This window comes from Panthera tigris, chromosome D4, assembly GCF_018350195.1.
Source record: "Panthera tigris isolate Pti1 chromosome D4, P.tigris_Pti1_mat1.1, whole genome shotgun sequence".
In the NCBI taxonomy this organism is placed as follows: Eukaryota; Metazoa; Chordata; class Mammalia; order Carnivora; family Felidae; genus Panthera; species Panthera tigris.
In genome coordinates this window covers 16,690,639-16,711,965 of record NC_056672.1, presented here as the reverse complement: position 1 = coordinate 16,711,965, position 21,327 = coordinate 16,690,639, and the positions used below count along the sequence as shown (strand labels likewise).

General features: G+C 39.2%; 1 protein-coding gene across 1 annotated transcript in view; it reads left to right on the top strand.

The window, feature by feature from the left end:
- Positions 1-21,327, top strand: part of TRPM6 (transient receptor potential cation channel subfamily M member 6) — a 202,834-nt gene that overhangs the window by 65,753 nt on the left and 115,754 nt on the right. Inside the window, exons 6-7 of the mRNA XM_042963460.1 lie at positions 14,115-14,194; positions 17,527-17,565. Coding sequence (XP_042819394.1) covers positions 14,115-14,194; positions 17,527-17,565 — 119 coding nt within the window. The remainder of the gene's footprint in view (positions 1-14,114; positions 14,195-17,526; positions 17,566-21,327) is intronic.

Here is a 21,327-nt window from a genome sequence, read left to right as displayed (position 1 = left end):
ATTCTTGCTAGACCACCTCAACAGGATTCTTGCTGAAGGCAGGCCGGGTGATCAGATATCAAGGGTGGGGGATTTTCACTAACTGACTCAGCAGGTTCTTGCGAAAATGAACTAGATGGGTCAAGAACAGAGCCCAAAGTTGGGGCCTCGTCAGAAAAAGGACTCAAGTCAAAAATAGCCTGAATCAAATTTGGTCAAGGAGAGAGTCTTGGTCAGTTTGAGACATGAGGTGGCTAAAGGGGAATGTTCCTCTTTGTATAATACAACCTATTGCATTATATAAATACTGTTAGCATTTGAGTGACACATTTCTTAGAAAAGCTGCCTTTCTTTTGTTTAATCCTTCTTTTACAATTGCATTTTTGAGTCATTTCAGGGTCTTTTCCTTATGGATATATTTCTTTTCATCTTAATAGCAGAAGAAATTAAATATAGAAGAAACATCCTAATAACGAAAACTCAGTAAAATGGGAATCTCCTCTGTAGTTTGGCTTCTCAATGATCTAGAGAAAGGCATTGTGTGGTAGTTATGTTCCCCTTTCCTTCCTGAATTGCACTGAAAGAACAGTCAGTTTCTAAACAACATTGGAACTTTGAAAATCAAGTGTAACAGCCAGAAACAGAAGCCGGGAAACTTTATTCTAGCAAATGAGATTTCTCATCTGCCAGCCTCTGTTACTCACAGGATTCTTGGTATCCCACTGACTTGTGATTCTCGGCTTCCTGGACCACACTCATTTTATTAAGACACCTTTTTCCTTTTGGAATTTTAGTGGAATTGGTTATTCTGGATGTGAATTCTTTTCTTCTGAAACAACAACAACAGCAAACCCAAAACCGAAAAAACTAAAACTGATTTGTACCCTACCTGAAATCATTTAGCTTCAATTCGGATAACAAATCTTAAAGATTTGTATCTTTTAAATTAAACATCTCAAAGATTTTTTATTTATTTATTTATTTATTTATTTATTTATTTATTTATTTTTAAAGATGTTTTTTAGAAAGTAAGTTGAAAATCTTAGATGAAGACAAAAATCTTACATTAAGATATATGATTTTGGGGAGGAAACATTCTTAATTGAGAGCTGTTAGAAATCTCTTGGAAAAGAATCTCCCAAAATTTTACCCTGTGCAAATGAGTGTCTATTTCCCTCAGAGATGATTCTTGGTCAAATATATTTAGGAGAATAATGGATAATAATGGATTTATCTTTTCTGGAGAATCACACTATTTGCATGTATTTATAGAGCCACAAAATATTTTCTTTTCCTCCCATATACTACCTTTGGTCCCCAGGATATACTTAAGGAACTCTGGTAGAATGCTCAAATGTGTACCCAGAACTCAGGTAACCCCTGGAGATACTACAATGAACAAGGCAGTTCCCTATGTTCCAGAGCTGAGTGTAGTCAGTCTAAATAGGTCATGATTATACAGTGCCTGGGGGTATGCACAGAAGGATCAGAGGCACATGGAAGGAGATCTTGATTCAGAGATTCAGAAAAAGAGTTTCTAAGAAGGTTTTCATGATGTCTATCTTGGTGGAGAAAGGAGGGGAGTAGAGACTATCCTAGGAAGAGAAGGGCATGGAGGGAACAGGAGGTGAATTCAGAGAATACAAAGTTGTTCAGTATATTTAGAATATAGAAATTGAAGTAGAGAGAGGTAAGGGATGAGATGAGAGAGGGAACATTTCAGATGTGGTAGGCATTGGGTGGTACACCTGGTGATGGACTTCTAAACTATCCTGATGACATCAGGGGAACCCCTGAAAGTTTTAAGGTGAGAATGACAAGTTTACTTTTTCACTTTAAGATTATAGGCTTTACTGCAGAGAATGGATCGGAGAAGGGAAGTCTGGAGGCAGAAAAACCGTTGGGAGGCAATCGAGTCAACAATTCATGGTGACTTCCGGATAGTGGCAGTATAGATGGAGAGACATGGGCCGATGCAAGAGATGTTTAAGAAATAGAACCCATAGGTCTTGGTGGTTGACTGACTGGGAAGTAAGGATGGGGAAGAATTAACCGTGGTGCTCTGGTTTCAAACTTGGACACCTGGGTAAACTGGTGAGCCCTTTGGGAATAAGGGTGAGGGATAGGCTTGGGTGGGGGACACAAGGGGTACAGATTTAGACAGATTAATTTGAAGTCAGATGTTTTTTTGTTAACCTTTTAAACCTGGTGAGGTAAATAGGGTGGGTTTTATTTACCCCGTTGGCTGAGTTACATACAATGAATAGACTGACATGGGCAACCCCTGTACTGTGCTTACTTCTTCTGTTCTTTCTCTACTATGACCCATGACTTCTCAAAGAAGATGTGACTTTCGTAGGTAACGGTTAGAAAACTGGTACTCTTTTCATTGAGATTCTTTGGTTGTAGTCTTCTTGTCTTCATTTGTCTTGCTGCTACTTAATATCACACGTTGGCAAAGTTCTGCCAAAGACACTTTATCACTTCTGAACACTAAAGCCATTTTGGACGCTTAAGGAGATTCTTGTTCCTCAGACAAGTACATTTTTTGGTGTTTTATTTTATTTTAGATTATTTTTAAATTGAAGCAATTTGGTCACTTCAAATATTTTTTGGAAGTTGAGTATTAATAATAAAAAATGCTGTAGTTCCCTAAAACAATTAAAATGCATTATACCCAGTGTTTTCGCTAACATTTAAGAGTTATTAGTAACTCATACCTTTTGTTTATAAATTGGCACAACCTCTATGGAGGGCAACGTGGCAATATTTGAATTCACTTAGAAAGTTTTACTAGCGGGACTCCTGGCTCAGTCGGTTTAAGTGTCCGACTTTGGCTCAGGTCCTGATCTCATGGTTTGTGAGTTCAAGCCCCACATCAGGCTCGCTGCTGTCAGCCTATCAGCTCAGAGCCCGCTTCAGATCTTTGTCCCCCCCTCTCTGCCCCTACCCCACTTGTGCTCTTCCAATAAATAAATAAATATTAAAAACATTTTTTGAAGAAATGTTGACATTTCTGACAGATAGATATACATGCACATGAAAGCTATGCGGTGCGTATTTTGGCTAAATAAATTATGGGACTTCCATGCAAAGGAATACTGGTCAGCCCCCAAAAGAATGAAGGCAACCATATGTGTACAAGTACATAAGGATGCCCAAGTTATTAATAAGTGAAGAAAAAGCAAGGTGAAGAACGGTGTGTGTTATATGGCTCTATTTATGTAAAAAGTTATTTTATTTTATTCTATTTTATTTTATTTTTGAGAGAGAGAGAGAGAGAGTGAGAGTGTGAGCATGTGAGCAGGGGAGGGGTAGAGAGAGAGAGGGACAGAGAGAAGTCCAAGCAGGCTCCACACTTAGGTTGGCGCTTGACACGAGACTTGATCCCACGACCCTGGGATCATGACCTGAGCTGAAATCAAGAGTCAGGTGCTCAACTGACCGAGCCACTCAGGTGCTCCAGTGAAATTTTTTTAAATGAAAGTTGAGTGCCTGTTTCTAAGTGCAGCTAAAGGAATGCTCATGAACGTTTTTACAGCTGGACAGTTGGATGTTGCTGTAACAACCTCTGGGGTCAATCACCCAGGAAGATAAAGATTTCTCCAGTTCGCTGATGGAGATATCTTACAGGCTAGCAAAGAAAGGACATTTACCTTGCCTTTCCCCCCTGCTTCCTTTCCTGTCATTATACCTTGCCCTGCCAGTCTGACTGCCCAGTGATCTCCAATTAACATTTACTCTTATCCTTTACACTAAATTCCTACTTGCTTAGTGTAGATGTCTGTAGACCCATATATTCTGAGGCACACATTTTTAGGTTGGTGTACTGGGGGACATCCTTGGAATATCATGCGACACGTTACTCTGTAGAGCATCCAGGGGGATCCAATTGATCTTCCCCATCTAGCATAAGTTTGGTGAATCCTCTGTTGAGAGAGTATCTCCTATGCTTTTTGATCTATAGAACATATAGTGTATTGTGCTGTTGTATAATAGCTGGTGATAAGAAAGGGCACTATGATTGCACATGTGTATCTCCTTCCTTCCTTTTTCTCCCGTGGAAAGAGGGCCAAAGGAGAATGCTGAGATTCGCAGCCTTCAGAGTGAAATGGGCTGACTTCTGTAGCATATAGGTAATAGGGTGTTGGGCAGAATTACCAAGAAGGAAACGTTTGTCATCCTCTCCTTGCCTCTGTCGGAAGAGGATGCGTTTTCTTCAAGGCCAAGCCTTCCTTCTTAGCTGTTCATACCAGTTCCTCACCTCCTCCCCTCCCCCCCCCCCCCCCCCCCGCAGTCTCTAAAGTCATTTCCATTCTCTCTTACAACTTCTCTCTCTTTGTATTGCTTCTCTTTTATCTATAAACAAGGTCTAGGCTTTCTCAACATGAAATAAGCTTCTTTCAATTTTGTCTGTTAAACATATTGCAAGAGATCTCTGGCTCTGGTATTTGGTAGAACCCTCTCTTCCTCCATGAAAAGGTGGCAATAATTGTATCCGTCACACAGACGTGGATATTACGGTAGCTAAGGCACATAAAGCACTTAGTGTGGCCTTTGACGTCTAGGGAAGGCTACACTAATGATGGCTGTTGCTTTATAGGGTTCATTTAGCGGCTCTTGTTCCTAATGTTTCTTCTCCCAAGGGTGTATTACACTAGCTGCCTCCTGCTTTGCACCCTAGTTCCTACATCTCTCTCAACCTGTTCGCTGATCATGGACAAAATCGTCATTCTCCGTACTTTCTTGGCAGGATTAAACCCATCTTAGCTCTTCTTTGAATAGTCCTGCTTTTGTAATAATGCAGATTTTTTACTGAAGAGAGAAACTTTCTCCATTCTCTACTTCAGGCATCATATCACTATCCGCATTGGTAACTCTTTGTTCCTTATTCCCTGAACTCTCTGCACCATATGTTTAGTTATTTCCAGAGGTACTTGGCTCTTTCATCTTCTCTGTTCTCTGCTCCCCAGGGAACTCATGGCTTTTACCGTAAGTATTCTCAGAATTCCCTGCATGTCTAACCAGCATGGAATTCTGTCACCACTTCTGAAAACCTTTGTCATCTTTCAAGGCTTTTCCTAAGTCTCATGTCCTCCTTAAAGGTTTCCCAAATATCCGTAGGCAGAGGGGTTTCTCTTTCCAAGGAGTCCCATAGTCTGGTCTTGTGCCATACCTGTTATCTATTTATAAACATAGGGTTTTTTTTTTTCCCCTTTTGGTGTCGGTCTTTGGGACACAGTTTGATTTATTTTTATAAGAATAATATACGCCAACCAAAGTATTTTTTTGTTTATTTATTTATTTATTTTGAGAGAGAGAGAGAGAGAGAGAGAGAGAGAGAGAGAATGAACGAACCGGGGAGGGGCAGAGAGAGAGGGAATGAGAGACAATCCCAAGCAGGCTCTATGCTGTCAGCTCAGAGCCCAACTTGGAGCTCAGTCCCACGAACTGTGAGATCATGATCTGAGCCAAAATCAAGAGTCAGATGCTTCACCAACTGAACCACCCAAGCAACCTCCCCACCCCCTTTTAAAATTTATTTATGAACCAAATTATTTTTGAATGAATGAAGCTCTTATTCTTAGAGGTATTGATATTTCAAAGGAAGAATGGATAAACTGTTAGAATATATGCTACCTATGGGTTCTGAAGGGCTGATGATCCCCCATTTATCATGCTTCAGTGACATCTCTGGGATGGAGAATTTGGTAGGCACTAAAGTCATCCCTAAGGCTAGAAATGAATACAGTCAAAGTTATCTTTCAAAAGTCCCTACATTGCTCATAAAGTATCGTACGTGAAGAGTTGATCTCTAATTGCTTTTTTTCTCTAGGTTGAAATGTTTTTTCAGCTGAGCAACAGATTAAATAGGGGATGTTGAAATACTACAGTGCAATTGGAATGAGATGCACACACTAAGACAGCATGTGAGACCTAAGACCAATAAGGAAACCGTAGATCCTGTCTCTGGCTCATGTTCGTGCCCACATGTGATCACTTTGGGGCAATGGTTTTCTATGTGTGGTTCATGGACTCCTGGGGGTCTTTGAGACCCTTTCAAAGGATCCTCAAAATCAAATAATGGTACTAAGACATTTGCCTCTTTTGCTCATTCTCTTATGAGTGTCCAGAGGAGTTTTCCTAAGGTTATATGATCAATTCACAGTACCTAAAAAGGCAGTTGGGGCACCTGGGTGGCTCAGTTGGTTAAGTGTCTGACTTCGGCTCAGGTCATGATCTTGCGGTTCAAGGGTTCGAGCCCCGTGTCGGGCTCTGGGCTGACAGCTCGGAGCCTGGAGCCTGCTTTGGATTCGGTGTCTCCCTCTCTCTCTGCCCCTCCCCCCACTCACACTCTGTCTCTGTCTCTCACAAAAATAAATAAACATTAAAAAAAATTTAAAAAGGCAATTAAAATACTACTTCCTTTTCCGATTACATGTCAGCGTGAGGCCAATTTTCTTTGTATACTTCAACCCAAACCACTTACTGCAACAGACTGAATATAGAGGCAGATGTGAGAATCTAGCTGTCTTGTCAGACATTAAAGAGATTTGTAAAAATATAAGACAACTCTCTTCTCTTTAAAATCTTTATGAATCTTAAATTTTTTTTCATAAAAAGTATGTTAACGTGTGATAGGTTTACTACTGGTATTTAAAATGAACTAAATAAATGTCTTAAAAAGTCCCAGTTCTGATTTCCTAAGTTCATAAATATTGGTAGATACACTCATATAAATGAGAGCTTTTTGTTAATTTCTATGACTATGAAAGGGTCCTAAGGCCCAAAGTTCTGAGAACTGTCACTCTTGAACTTTGTATACTCCTGGACGTAGAATGGCATTGAAGTCGCTCACACTTAAGTTTTTTGTTGTTGTTGTTTCTTCTCGTCTTTCTTCTTTTCTCTCTCTCTTATTCTTTCACTGAAGATTTTAATTTTTTCCAAATTAAACGTGTGGTATTTGTCTCCTGATATTCAAGAAGTAAAATCCTGTTGCAGTGTTCTTTCTGCTGTGCTGCACATATATAAACCTCTCTATGGATGACCTCAATAAAATTGCCTTCAACCTGGAATTCCAAATAAAAGCATTATTGTTCCAGAGGATGGTAGGTTTCTTAAAAGTCGATTATTTAAGAGGATAGCTTCACTAATAATGACACTTGTGGTAAAAAAAAAAAAAAAAAGAAAGAAAAGAAAAAAGTATAGTTTCACCCCAAGAAAAGGATTTTTAGACTATGTAGTTCACTCAGCTGTAGTTTTGTTAAAGTTGTGGATAATTTAACGGGATATTTGGAGCATAAATAAAGACCATCTATGTACACAGATAACAAATTTATGGATATTTTCTACTTGGAAATTGGAGAAGACTGATTTTTTTTTTTTAACATTTATTTATTTTTTTGGGACAGCGAGAGACAGAACATGAATGGGGGAGGGTCAGAGAGAGAGGGAGACACAGAATCGGAAGCAGGCTCCAGGCTCCGAGCCATCAGCCCAGAGCCCCGCGCCCAACGCGGGGCTCGAACTCATTGACCGCGAGATCGTTACCTGAGCGGAAGTCGGAAGCTTAACTGACGGAGCCACCCAGGTGCCCCCGGAGAAGACTGATTTTATTTATTGATATATTTAAAAACATTTTTTTAAATGCTTATTTACTTTTTGAGAGAGACAGAGAGACAGAGAGAGAGACAGAGACAGAGCACAAGCAGGGGAAGGGCAGAGAGAGAGAGGGAGACACAGAATCTGAAGCAGGCTCCAGGCTCTGAGCTGTCAATACAGAGCCCGACATGGGGCTCAAACTCACGAACCACGAGATCATGATCTGAGCTGAAGTCGGACCCTTAACCGACTGTGCCATCCAGGGTCCCCATGACTGATTTTGTTTAATTTGAAAATCTTAACAGATTAGAGTAGTTTTATAACAAATAGACCCAGCATTCAGTTAAATTCTGTATTTTACTATCCAGGGACAGTTGTAAAGAATACTCGTAGAGGAACTTCCCATTTCTTTCCCCCTTTTCTTATCAAAATGACTTAACATGATCTGAGATTACAAACTTTTTTTTTTTTTTTTAGCATGTTTTATTCCCCAGGGGACTGCATAAAGCTGAAGCCTGGGTGACAGCAGAGAAAAGGATGTCTCCTCACTGCTATTTGAAATTGTGTTTTAGGACATAATGAGGACTTTCACCAATTTGGGAAGGAGAGGGTTGGGGTAAGACATCATTTTAGTTTGAACATTTATGATACACTCTACTTGGCTGGTGACTGTTGAGTTCTTCCAATGCCCCATTAGGCTCTGTGGAGAAATCATAAATGTTGTACTCATGTACTTAAGAGTTTATATAATGTAGACATTCATTCTGAAGTTCTAAATGCCTTTGCCCTACAAGGCAGGAAATGAAAATGTTGGCAAAATTTCTCACCTAAACAGGAGAACTGGCATTCTAGGGAATTGTGAGTTATTCAGTTGACATTCCATTTTTAATGATGTTAACCAAAAAAATCATTACCAACAAAAGTAGCACTCACTTTCTCCTACCCCAAAAGAAAAAACATGCAAGATTATCTTTTACGAAGTATGCCTAAATGCTGCCTGCTGGACAGATTATTTACTTGGAAACCAGTGAGATCAACTTGTGGCAGTGTAGACGAACCAGCTCCTTGGGTTTTGGTTCTTTTAGGTTTGCACACCCTTTGCCTAAGATCGTTAATGTTCAATCAAGTGAGTCCTGTGAAGCATCCCTGTAGAATGAGGACAGAACCCTGTGGAAGGCCCTGAGCTGACTCTTCCGAGATGAATGGGTTTGCTTTGCGGTGAAGCAGTTTCTCTGGGCCAACAGATTGTGCGCTGTGGAAGTCCACCTGCCTGTCCCTCAGCTTGAAGAGGCCCTTGCTCCAGAGGAGAGGCCATGTAGAAGAAATATCAAATGTCCATCTTGAGTCTGAAAATAGTATTTCTCTGGTCCATTCTGGTGCCTCCTGTGTGTCGTCGATTCCAAGATAAATAAGCTAACACTCTATCTTAAAGTAGATTACGATAATGTTAAGAGAAAAACGACTCGAGTAAGAGCAATTAATTAAGCATTGTTCATGCTGTGATATGTATAAGATAGTGTGGGCAAAAATTGATTGATGAACAGATAAAGAAGACGTGGTGTGTTTGTGTGTGTGTGTGTGTGTGTGTAATGCAATATTACTCTGCGATCAAAAAGAGTGAAATCTTTCCATTTGCAACAACATGGATGGAACTAGAGTGTGTTATGCTAAGGGAAATAAGCCGGAGAAAGACAAATATCATGATTTCACTCATATGTGGAATTTAAGAAACTAGACAGATGAACACAGGGAAAGGGAAGGAAAAATAAGATAAAAACAGAGGGAGGCAAACCATAAGAGATGCTTAAATACAGAGAACAAACTGAGGGTTGCTGGAGGGGAGGTGGGTGGGGGGATAGACTAAATGGGTCATGGGCATTAAGGAGGGCACTTGGGATGAGCACTGGGTGTTCTATGTAAGTGATGAATCACTAAATTCAACTCCTGAAACCAATACTACAGTATATGTTAACTAACTTGAATTAGAAAAACAAAAAGATAGTGTGGGAAGCATAAAAATGGGAACCTGTAGTTTCACCTGGGAAAACATTTGTTAGACATTAGATTTTTTTGAAAGCACAACCGAGTTTTTGAAAAGAAATGACCTGTAATCTGTGTACCCCTTCACTCCCAATCGCACAGCCCTCTGGATTTTAAAGAACAATCATTTGCAGAGTTTTGTTTTTTTTTTTAAATTAAGGAATGTGTCTAAAACTGTGCCTTCTCAGGGGTGCCTGGCTGGCTCAGTCGGTGGAGCATACAACTTTTGATCTCAAAATTGTGAGTCTAAGCCCCATGTTGGATGCAGAGATCACTTTAAAAATACAATCTTTAAAAGGATGCCCTCTCAGAGATTCCCCTGAGAGAGGATCTGTTTATTTTCTCGGAGCCTGAAAAGCCCCAGTGTAGAAATAGTTTCAGTGAGGACAGGGATGAATTCATATACCTTATTGATTGATAAGCTTATTATTAGTTAGTTTGTATAGCTTCTGTTGGGAGATTCGTTTTTAGACCTTTGTTTGCTATTGGCCGCCCTCCCCTCAGGCCTGGGATTGTATGTACAATCTGATTATGTTTTAGAGTGAGGCAAACACAGAACCCGAGACCAACAGTTTCCCTTTTTTGTCCTCTGCCTTTCCCTCCTCCGGATAGGAATGTCAGTCAACAAACACACCCCCGCCCCCCACCTCAGTATCTATCTGTCTGCCTGTCTGTCTGTCTATCTGTCATCTTAGAAAAACACCCAGCTCTGTAGGCTGCCATGATAGCTGCAGAAATGGCATAGTCTCCACCCCCAACTACTGCCCACGACAGTTTGCTGCTCCAAGTGGCAGAAGCCACCACGCTGGACATTTGTCCTCAGTGGATCTGGGCTATTGAATTAGAACCAACAAACATTTGGTTTCTAACCACTCTCTGTTGATCTGAATGTGAGAGCCTCTTCTGTATGCGCTGCAGAGTGTATTAAAAAGGCTATCATTACAAGATAAAGTAAAGTTTGAAACTGGGAATTGCTTGAAACTCTTGCAAATTAGGCCTGATTTTCTTTTCCCATAGTTTTGAGATTAGACGTGAGAATTGCAGGAACAAAGTTTCCATGTTCTTGGTGTGGCACAGGTCTCCTGTTTACACCTTTGAAGGGAAAATTATGTTCATGGATTCCTGAAGTTCTAGTTTATGCATGTTCGTTGTGTTGTTCATTCCAGTAATCACTGGGTTGGGCCCCGGGGGTAACAGAAATGACTGTCAGTGGGGCCCATGAGAGCAAGAGTCTAGTGGGGAAGGTGGACCCAGAGAAGTCATTTCTTTTAAGTAAAGAGTCTAGTGGGGAAGGTGGACCCATTTCTTTTAAGTATGAGATGTCTCAGGAGGAAGATTTGGAGGTCAGGAAGTATTTTCCTATGGAAGAAAAAAAAATCAAATTTAAGTTCCCTGGCTACCAACCAAAAGCTAATTTTTTTTTTTTTATATATCAATAATAATAGCTAAGCTTTAATAGACCCTTAATAAGTCCCAGGGAAAATTCTAAAGCTTTCATTTATTCCTTTCAACAGTGCTATGAGGTATTATTATTATCTCCATTTTCAATATATGACCAAACAGGCATGAAGAAATTAATTTGCTCAGATCGGCCTACCAGTCAGATACCTAATCTAGTCGCTTAAAAAGAATGAATGACAACATAGCCTGCTTAATTTGTATATCTAGTTTCCTATATTGATGACCCTTTTTGGAGCGCTTTTTAATAGTTAACTGGTGAACGTGCAGTTTAACGATACCAGTTTATTATGTTTCCTCCTTTTTATTCCAAGCTACATCAGAGCAAAAAGCTTGTCTTACCTGTCAGAGAGTTGACAGCATGCGGCCTGGAGGCCTATCCGATATATTGGTTGAATCGATTTGGAATGAAGAGCTCTTTGAGAACATACTGACTTCCCTATAGCACTCTTCTCAGTACTTGGCAAAAGTTAGGTACTTAAATGCTTGCAGACTGAATAAACGAAAATGTTAGTTTTTGTAGTGGAAATAGGGCTTACCAATTCCAAAAGATTGTGTCATTTCTTGTTATAGTAAGTAGATTTTGAGATTACTTTGTTGAGTTCACTCCATGGTCTGTGACTCTGAATTTTTCCAAGTTTCTATGTTTTTAGTGCTCTACCAATTTAGCGGATGGCTTTTAAAAAGCTGCTGACTATGCAAAAGGGATAAGAAGGTAGAATGATTTTGGGGGCACCTGGGTGGCTCAGTCACTTGGGTGTCTGACTCTTGATTTTGGCTCAGGTTATGAATCCAGGGTTGTTGGATCGAGTCCTGTGTCAGGCTCTGCACTGAGTGTGCAGCCTGCTTAAGATTATGTCTCTCCTTGTGTCCCTCTCTCCTGCTCTCATGCTCTCTCTGTCTAAAAATAAAAAAAAGAGGGTAGAATGATTTTAAGATGACCTGGGCTTGATCTGGGAAGTTTTCCTTGTTTATAGATATGTTTAAAATGTGCAGGAACCAGTCAGTCAATGCCCACCCCCCTCCTTTTTGCTTAACAAGATCTGGATTCTGCTTATATATAGTTCCATTCAGTAGTCAGCAGTTATGTTTAGGGTTGGTGCATATTGAACAAAATCCATGAGTTTAATATTGAAGTATACAGGGGAGTCCATAAATGCCTCATTTGTAATTGTGGGGGAAGGAAAACTTTTCCCCTACTCTCTTAGGTTTGATGGCTGGCTCTGTAATAAACTGACAGAAGAAAAGATAGACACATTTATTAATTTTTGATAGGTGCATGGGGACATAACAGGAAAACAAAAGTAAATGCCCCGAAAAGGGTGATATTTGAGAATTGATATACTGTCCCAATAGGGGAAGGGTTGGGGGTGTAGGCAATTTAGGAGAGAGTTAATGATTTGTAGAAAAGATGAATGGGCCCTTAGAAGAATAGATGGGAGATATGATAGTTTGTGACCAGGTTTGTCTGGGTGTGATGTTGACTTCTACTCCCTTGTCTTGAGATAAGAGTCAATCCTTCCTGGTTGATGAAACTCCCAGGGCTTTATGACAATTGAGTTCCTGTGGAAGATCCATCTTTAGGCAGATAGGGAGAGTTCAGCGAAAGCCTCTCACTGTACTTGCCGTTTTCCAAGTGCCTACAGCTCAAAAGAACCTATACACCAAGGCAGCATGTTTTAGGGTGGCCATGTCCTGAGCATCTGGGTCGTGAGGACAAAGTCCCAGAGGATGAGGTTGCACAGCTGGATTTGTCACCTGTTGCCTAGTGCTGTGCATTTCCTGCAACTGCAGGATGAGAACAGATGTCAGAGCGAGGTGGGGGCGGCAGTAACATGGAGTTTGAAAAGCCCCCTTGCGGATTCCCGTCCACTGCCCTTTTGTCACTGCGGTAATGCATGTGTTTATATTTTTATGTAATGTACTTATACGTTTATATGAGCTAAAATATTTTCATATTAGGAGAAGGCCAAGCTCATCAATTGGCTGGGGTCTATTGTGGCTCCAGTGTCCTCTGCTTCTGGATTTATAATATGGCCCATGGGAGAGCATGGCTGTGAGTTGAGTTTTGTAGAATGGGAGAGATTTTATTACGAGGTTGAGCGAGTACCTATGTCCCATCAGGATTTAAGGACGGTTGTAGGCTGTGCAACATGAAGCGGCACAGTCGGGGGTAATCCATGCTTATAGAATGTGAATCAAATTGTCTACCTAAATAGAGAGGTAAACTGAGGCAAGCCCTAATGACCAGAAATTGAGTTGATTCAGGAGGAGCAAGAGAATTGCAGTTCAGGAAGCACGCTGTAGCAAGCTATACCTGAGTCCATGGAAGGCTTGGGGTGGTCTGTATTTATGGGCAAGGAGTGCAAACAGGAAGAAGTCCAGCCAGACTCCAAGTCATTAAGTTCATTGGCTTGAGGATGAGGAGAGATTCTTGGCAGATGCTCATTGGTCAGGAGATAAGTCTCAGTCTTCTGTATGTGAGGCATTTACTGGGAGTCAGTGTCTCAGTTTTTAAGCTCTGTTCTTCTGAGGTCATGAGCATGAGATTCCTCAATTCATATCCTCCAGTCCCATTTGAGATTAAAGCCCTTTCACAAAATCCTGCTGAGATTCCAGCTTCCTGTGAAATCTTCACCAAAGTGGGACTTTATGAGTGAGAATTTTGAAGTTTGAGAACTTGAAATTCACTCTATAGAACTATGGTACAAGATTTAAAAGTGACTTGTAACAGAATTAAAATGATGCTTTACTTATAACATTACTCTCTTCCTAGAGTTTTGTGCATTTATGGACATTTTGCTGAAAATGAGATTATGGATCTATTTGTGATTATTTTTGTGTTCACATTTGGTTTATTTGTGTCTGTGTTGTGTGTGATAGAAGCCAGTAAATGCTTAGTCTGTTTGGGGTTGGTCTTGACATTTTGATTCGTCTCCATGATATTTAAATATATCTTGCCTACCGGAACTACTGTATTTACACTGCTTTCTTACATAATTATAATATGAAAAATAACGACACTTTCTCTTCAGTCCCAGAAATCCTGGATTGAAGGAGTGTTCAACAAGAGAGAATGTAGCAAAATCATACCTAGCTCAAAAGACCCTCACAGGTACAATTTTTAATTCTATTTTCCATTTTAAAGCAACACTACTTTGAGGACTGTTTGTGGAAACTTAGAGATATGATTTGTCTAGAGGATTCAATAATATATATCTGTAAAGTGAGCGTTTCTTTATTTTTAATCAATGTTTCTTTTTATATATTTATTTATTTCAATGTTTATTTATTTTTGAGAGAGAGAGAGATAGACAGAGCACAAGTGGGGGAGGGGCAGAGAGAGCAAGGGAGGCGCAGAATCTGAAACAGGTTCCAGGCTCTGAGCCATCGGCACAGAGCCCGACGTGGGGCTCACACCCATGAACTGTGAGATCATGACCTGAGCTGAAGTCAGATGCTTAACTGATTGAGCTACCCAGGCGCCCCTGTTTCGTTGTCTTTATAAAAATAATACATGATTATTGTAGACAACCTGCGGAACTCAGGGACCTTGTTGATTTCATACCTTACTCCAACCCCAGTTGCTTCTGACCGTGCCTGCTGCTTGGTACGCTCCTGATAAACATCTGTTTAATGACCGAGGGAAGTATAAAGAAGAAAAAGTTTATCGTAATGACATCACCCTGATGGAGCCACTGTTACTATCGTGGCGGTTGTCATTTCTTTGATGCTTCTATTTCTCTTAGTGAAATAATGGCAATCAGGGGAACCCCTGCAACAAACACGATGGCGCTAGAGATCATCATGCTAAGCAAAATAAGTCAGGGAAAGACAGAGACCATATGATTTAACTCATTTGTGGAATTTAAGAAACAAAACAAATGAGCAAAGGGGAAGACAAAAAAGGAGAGGGAGACAAACTGAGAAATAGACTCTTTACTGCAGAGAATAATCTGAAGGTTACTGGAAGGAGGTGGGTGAAATGGTGAAGGGGATTAAGGGCGCATTTAGGATGAACACTGAGTACTGTAGAGCATTGTTGAATCACTCTATTGTACACCTGAAACTAATAGAATACTGGATGTTAACTATACTGAAATTAAAATTCAAAACCTAAGGGGGTGGCTCAGTTGGTTAAGTGACTGCCTTTGGCTCAGGTCATGATCTTACGGTTCGTGGGTTCAAGCCCCACATCAGGCTCTCTGCTGTCTGCATGGAACCTGCTTGGGATACTCTGTCCCCCTTTGTCTCTGCCCCTTCCCCACTTGTTAGTTTTCTGCCTCTCTCTCTCTCTCTCTCTCTCTCAAAATAAATAAAAATTAAAAAAAAATAATTTAAAAACTTGAATTAAAAAAAAGAAATGAGGAAAATATCTGGTGCTGTGTCCATTCTACCTGGTTTGGATGAACAATTTACAGCTTCTGAATACTGAATATTGAAAATATTGTGAATGTTCCTTATTCCCATCTCAAGCATTTATGGAAAATCGTGACAGTTCAGGATATTTCAAGATGCCGTGTTCAGATTATGCACAGTTCCCTGTTTTACCCATATACTTTTTGTTTGAGCGGGTAGTGGATGGCAGAATGGAATGACTTGAGTTTGCTGAGCTCTTGAGAACCCTTTGGAAGCTCTACTTTTAGAACAAAGTTCAAAACAGCGGCCAGTGAAAGATAGGAGAATAAAGGGCTATGGAAAATTCCCCAGGGTAATTGGGTTCATGAAATTAAGATTGGATGGCATTGCCCTTGGGGAGTAGAAATTAAAAGGAAAAGGAAAATAGAAGAGCCATATTTTAATTGGGGGGGCACTCTATTTTTAGATCCTTTTTAGCATTTGGCCTTATGTTCATTTAAAGTTTAGAAACCACAGTTGTATACTTATGAAGGGTAGCATGAAATTCTTGATCTTTGGGGACAACTAAAACAGTGATCCTTGCCTTTGTTAAATATTTACTAGCCCCACCCTCATTGAATTACCTGTGGTCTGTAAGCCTTGTGATTGGAAGTTCTCATTTTACCTGCTTATAAAATGTTTTACAGAATGCCAAGGTAACCTTGTTTTTTCCCTTCATCTTTTATGACATCTTGTGATGTGACGGTGGTCGCAATGGAAGGCAGACTGAGCTCAGGCAACTCCTTCTGCTTCTGTAAATAGAAAATCATTTTCATAATCATCGTGTTAATGAAATGTGATAAACTATAGGCCATTAGCCCATAGACTCAAGAAGAATAGCAATGATCATAGTTCCATATTATAGAATGGTCCAAGATCTACCACAAGCAGTCTCTATTTTGTGTAATTATGAAAAAAAATTAATGGATGATTATGGTTCTTCGTTTGCCAGCCTTTTTCTTAGATCCTAGTAAGAATCTCAAAATTGTATCTTTCATGAGGTTTTCTTCCTGACTGTGAACAAGAAAAAGGTGATAGTTCATGATTTTAAATTTAGATGAAAATTTATCTTTTGTTTGTTATTTTTGTAATTCCTAATAAGAAACAGATCTGATAGACTTGATGACAATGTCTTTTTCCTTCTTATTTTTAATTTGCTGGTGAAGTGAAGCTTCTGAGAAAAGACAGTCCCAAAAGGCTAGGACAGGAAGAAGTGACAGGGCCTAAATATTTGTTTCTGAATAATTTAGAATGATCCTGATTCTATGAGTACTATATTTTCTTCCATTGTTTTAACTAATATTCTCTTCTAATTGAAACTTCTTTATACCTAAAATATGATCAGTGATGATCACCATGATCCCCCAACATCAGAAGGTTCTTTTTTGAATTATAAAAAGAAAGATTAATAAGGGTAATACTTATAATCACGCCAACCGTCTTTTGATTTGACAGTGTTTTATGGTTTTAAAGTTGTTTATATATAAATTTATATATAATTATATTACTAAATCATATAATATACAGCATATAAGTAATATATAATTATTATATATAATTTATAAATATATGTTTACATATTTATACTATGTAAATACATTTTCCTAATTCTCAGAATTCTCAAGAATGCTCTTATCTTCATAGTGTAATAATAATAATAGCTACCATTATTATATATACTGCAATGCCACCACTCTAAGACACATTACATATATTATCTCAGGTCATCCTCTTAGTAACCTTATGGGGCAGATGTTATTTTCAGATGTGAAAACTGGGGCTTGGAGGACTCATTGAATCAATGAGATTTAAATCCAGGTATTTAGGTTTCAAATTCAGTGTTCTGTTCATTAGGTCATGGTTGCTGCAGTCTAATTATATTTGGTAAATGACAAATGGGAATATTTGGGAAATGATACATGAGTACTAGCACGTGCTGATTTTGCTAGACCTTGGAAAATAATAGATATTTACGGTATGTGCATGAAGTGTGCTTTCAAAATGTATCACTAAACTAACAGAGGTTGTGTTGTTTTTTTTTTAATTTAGATGCACCGCAGGATGCCAGGTCTGCCAGAATTTAATCAGGTAAGACTTAGAGAAATAAGATTTCTTTTAATATTTAGGCACTCTGTGTAAAACTTATTGGGGTAGTTTTCTCACATCTTGAATGGACTCAATGAAAGGACTTTATTGGTGGATCCTGTTTACCTCTCCAAGGGAAGTTTTAAAAACAAATGTGGGATGTTTTTGAAGGAGAGCGAGTTTTTGATTGTAATAGATTACTTGAATTACTGAGACATGTAAGTGGCAAGGGCGTTCGGCAAGAGCTTCTAGCAGTTGAAATACTTGTAAAGCATTACCTTTTCATTTGACTATGTTATATTTTACTTGGATAATGAAGATGCTTTGTGCACTGTGTTTGATCTATGACTTTCAAGTGATGTGTGCTCAGACCAAGCTCTGATTCTGACACCGGTTTTGATGTGTATGTTTTTTTTCCAACAGCACCAGGAAATTAAATTCTGGAGATAGTGTCACATCCTGTAGGTGAACAGCTCAGTCCTACAAGGCTGCTCTTCTTCCCCGCACTTTGGGTGCCAACCCCAAGTCCAAGTTGTCACCTGTGGTTCTGAGTGGTAGGCTATAGATGAGAGATTCCCAAGGATATCTCCACGGGGTCATTTAACTCGCTAGCAAGGCTCCCAGACTCAGAGAAACATTGGCTTATGTTTACCAGTTTATTATAAAGGGTATTAGGGAGGATAAACAGCTAGATAGAAGAGGTGCATAGGGCCAGGTATGTGGGAAGGGGCACGGAGCTTCAATGTTCTTTCTGAGCAAGTCAGTCTTCTAGCACCTGCATACGATCACCAACCTGAAGTTCTCTGAATGCCATCCTTTTCGGTTTTTATAGAGGCTTTATTACATAAGCATGATTGGTTGAATCATTGGCCATTGGTGGCTTATCTTTATCTTTCTTTATCTTTATCTTTCTTATCAGCATCCTTATCTTTCTTATCACATAGGGAATTTCAAGGGTTTTAGGGGCTCTGTGCCATAAATGGGGACAAAGACCAAATATATATTTATTATAAATCACAATATTACCCAAGCTTATGGGCAAAATGAACTCTTCAGCAGAATACAAATGTTAACAGTGATTTGCATTTTAAACTATCTGTTAATAACGGGTTTTACCCTTCTCTTTGTAAGTGGAGGAAAATGTAATTTCCTGAATTTTGAGCAGAGTTCACATTATGGATTGACCCAGAGTTAAACTCATTTTTGTCAAAAAAATCCAGAATCCCAAGTTTAGCAAATTATGGGGAAAGGAAAACACAGTCCACGGCTGTAGGAGGAGAGGAAGTATAAGCTTGCTGGGTGTGTTGGTCTGTTCAAGCTGCCCTAACAGCGTACTACACATTGGGTGGTTTAAACAATAAAAATTTATTATTTCAGAGCCATGCGAGTCCAAGATCAAGGTGCCATTAGAGCTGGCTTCTGATGAGGTGTCTCTTCTTGCTCTGCAGGCAGCTACCTTCCCGCTGTGTCTTCACATGGCCTTTCCTCTGTGCGCTGACAGAGAAGAGAGCTTTTGTGTCTCTTTCTTTTCTTACAAAGACACCAACCCTATCAGATTAGAGTCCCACTCTTATGACTTCACTTATTTACTTATTTTTTTGCTGCTGAATTATTTATTTATTTATTTATCCATTCATTCATTCATTCATTCATTCATTTATTCTTTATATAATTTATTGTCAAGTTAGCTGACATACAGTGTATACAGTGTGCTCTTGGTTTGGGGGTAGATTCCCATGTTCATCGCATACATACAACCCCCAGTGCTCATTCCAACAAGTGCCCTCCTCAATGCCCATCACCCATTTCCCCCTCTCTACTCCCCTCCCCGCCATCAACTCTCAGTTTGTTCTATTCAACCGTCTCTTATGGTTTGCCTCCCTCTCTGTTTGAAACTATTTTTCCTCCTTCTCTTCCCCATGGTCTTCTGTTAAGCTTCTCAAGTTTCACATAGGAGTGAAAGCATAGGATATCTGTCTTTCTCTGACTTATGTCACTTAGCATAATACCCTCCAGTTCCATCCATGTCGCTGCAAATGGCAGGATTTCATTCTTTCTCGTTGCCAAGTAGTATTTCACTGTATATATAAACCTCATCTTCTTTATCCATTCATCAGTTGATGGATATTTGGGCTCTTTCCATAATTTCGCTATTGTTGGTAGTGCTGCTATAAACATTGAGGTGCATGTGCCCTCTCGAAACAGCACTCCTGTATCCTTTGGATAAATACCTAGTAATGCTATTGCTGGGTCATAGGGTAATTCTATTTTTAATTTTTTGAGGAACCTCCACACTGTTTTCCAAAGCAGCTGCACCAGTTTGTATTCCCACCAACAGTGCAAGAGGGTTCCCGTTTCTTCACATCCATGCCAGCATCTGTTGTTTCCTGAGTTGTTAATGTTAGCCATTCTGACAGTTGTGGGGTGGTATCTCATTGTGGTTTTGATTTGTATTTCCCCGATGATGAGTGATGTTGAACACCTTTTCATGTGTCTGTTGGCCATCTGGATGTCTTCTTTGGAAAAGTGTCTATTCATGTTTTCTGCCCTTTTCTTCACTGGATTATTCGTTTTTCAAGTGTTGAGTTTGGTAGGTTTTTTATAGATTTTGCATACTGGCCCTTTATTCGATATGTCATTTGCAGATATCTTCTCCCATTCCGTCAGTTGCCTTTCTGTTTTGTTGATTTTTTTCCTTTACAGTGTAGAAGTTTTTTTTATCTTGATGAGGTCCCAGTACTTCATTTTTGCTTTTATTTCCCTTGCCTTTAGAGACATGTCGAGCAGGAAATTGCTGTGGCTGAGGTCAAAGAGATTGTTGCCTGTTTTCACCTCTAGGTTTTGACAGTTGTCTGTCTCACATTTATCTTATGACATCATTTAAACTAGTACTGTCTTATAGGCCCTATCTCCAAATACAGTCACATTGGGGATTAGGGCTTCAACCTATGAATTTTGGGGGACACAGTTCAGTTCATAACACTGATGAAGAGTTTCCATTTGGCTAACCTCTTTTATCTTTCCTCAAATTATTTTTACTTTTCAGTAATTATTTCAAATTTGCTGACATTGAAAGGAAAACCCAAGAATATATTGAAAAGAAGTGGACGGCTTCATTTACTCCGTTTCCTACTTTATTCTCCAGAACCTCTCCCTGGCAATATTTTCCCAACCTCACAATCTTTAGAGATAACTAATGTGGATGATACTGGAAAAACATCTATTTCACACTATCCAGAAATTAAAAATGGTTGAAACTTGTAATTTTTGCACCTAACTAGGACCTAGTTTGATTTTTTTCATAAAGAGAATGAATGTCTCAATGTCAGTTACTGAGCAGTCTATCCTAGCCATTGCTGGTATCTTCTCTGTTACATAACAGATTCCCATATGTCTATGGCTGTGTTTCTAAGCTATTTTATCTTATTTTATTTTATTTTATTTTATTTTATTTTATTTTATTTTATTTTATTATTTTTTTTTTTTTTAGTGTCATTGACCTACTTCTCCTGTTCCTGGTAAATGCCACTCTGCTTCATTATTATAGTTTTGTAATATATCTTGATATCTGATAGGGCAAGTCCGCTATGCTTTATTCTTTTTATTTTTTTAAGTCATTTTACCCTTTTAAACAATTTACATATCCGTATGAATGTTAGAATTGCTTTGTCAAATTCCCTGAAAAATTCTTTTAGTATTTTGATGGGTATTTTATAGAATGTATAAAAGCAATTTGGGAAGGAACTGGCATTTAGCACCTTTACA